Source organism: Rhagoletis zephyria, unplaced genomic scaffold (genome assembly GCF_001687245.7).
Source record: "Rhagoletis zephyria isolate East Lansing unplaced genomic scaffold, Rhagoletis_zephyria_1.1 Rzeph_scaffold_09780, whole genome shotgun sequence".
NCBI lineage: Eukaryota > Metazoa > Arthropoda > Insecta > Diptera > Tephritidae > Rhagoletis > Rhagoletis zephyria.
Window position 1 is genome coordinate 1629 of NW_016166858.1, and position 863 is coordinate 2491.

The 863-nt window shown below is 30.6% G+C and overlaps 1 protein-coding gene across 1 annotated transcript in view; it reads left to right on the forward strand.

Moving 5' to 3' along the window:
* Positions 1–569: 569 nt before the first annotated feature.
* Positions 570–863, forward strand: part of LOC108376014 (uncharacterized) — a 19705-nt gene continuing 19411 nt past the window's right edge. The window contains exon 1 of the mRNA XM_017632174.1: positions 570–575. Coding sequence (XP_017487663.1) covers positions 570–575 — 6 coding nt within the window. The remainder of the gene's footprint in view (positions 576–863) is intronic.

An 863-nucleotide genomic window follows, 5' to 3' on the forward strand; every position in this document is an offset into this window, starting at 1 on the left:
AAAAGAAAATGAGTGAAAAGCATTTTGGTTTTGCTTTTGTGTAGCAAAACTGTAATCAAAGGATGTAAGAAATGTCAACGAAAACACTAACAGCCCACAATCCCAAAATTCGTTTTCAAAGTGTTTTCGTTGTCGGTCAGAACATGGTATAATAGCTCTTTTGTGAAGTACATAGTTTTCTCGAAAGCTTCCTAGCTGGAACTTACCTTTGATTTTTAGCAATTTTTTTGTTGACGGGGACACACGTTTTCCTCCGTACATAGTAAAAGATTTTTTTTTATAGAAATTCTGAATAGAAAGTTTGAAATTTTGATGAACATTTATTGAAAATTCTCGAATTTTTTATAAGTCTTGTACTAAGTTTAAAATTACATGGTTTTTGTTAGAAAATGAGCTATACATAATTTTATAAAAAAATCATAAACATTAAATAAACAAAAGAAAAGTAGCCAAAACTTTTTAAAATATCGCGTTCTTATTCGTTATCCCACTACCGTAATCCAAGATATGTTGGTGTTTACCTAAATAGCTACGCATACATACATACATATTTGCACCTGTAAGTAGATATGAATGTAAGTACAATACGTGCACTTTCATTCATAGCCTTCCACCCACCTCAATAAAATTTGCAAAATATTAGGACACGTACCAAAAGCTCCGTTCAATGTCAATCAAAACCTAAGAAATCGAAAGTCAAATCACTAAACGCAAAAGTGGAAAATCAAATGTTTTATCAGCACGTCAATCATTGAAATTTCGTTGGCTATGAAAACGCCTATGTAAAGTGGTGATTACACATTCACATTTGTATGTAAGTACATATCTATGTATCTACAAGTATTTAAAAAAAAAAAAACAAA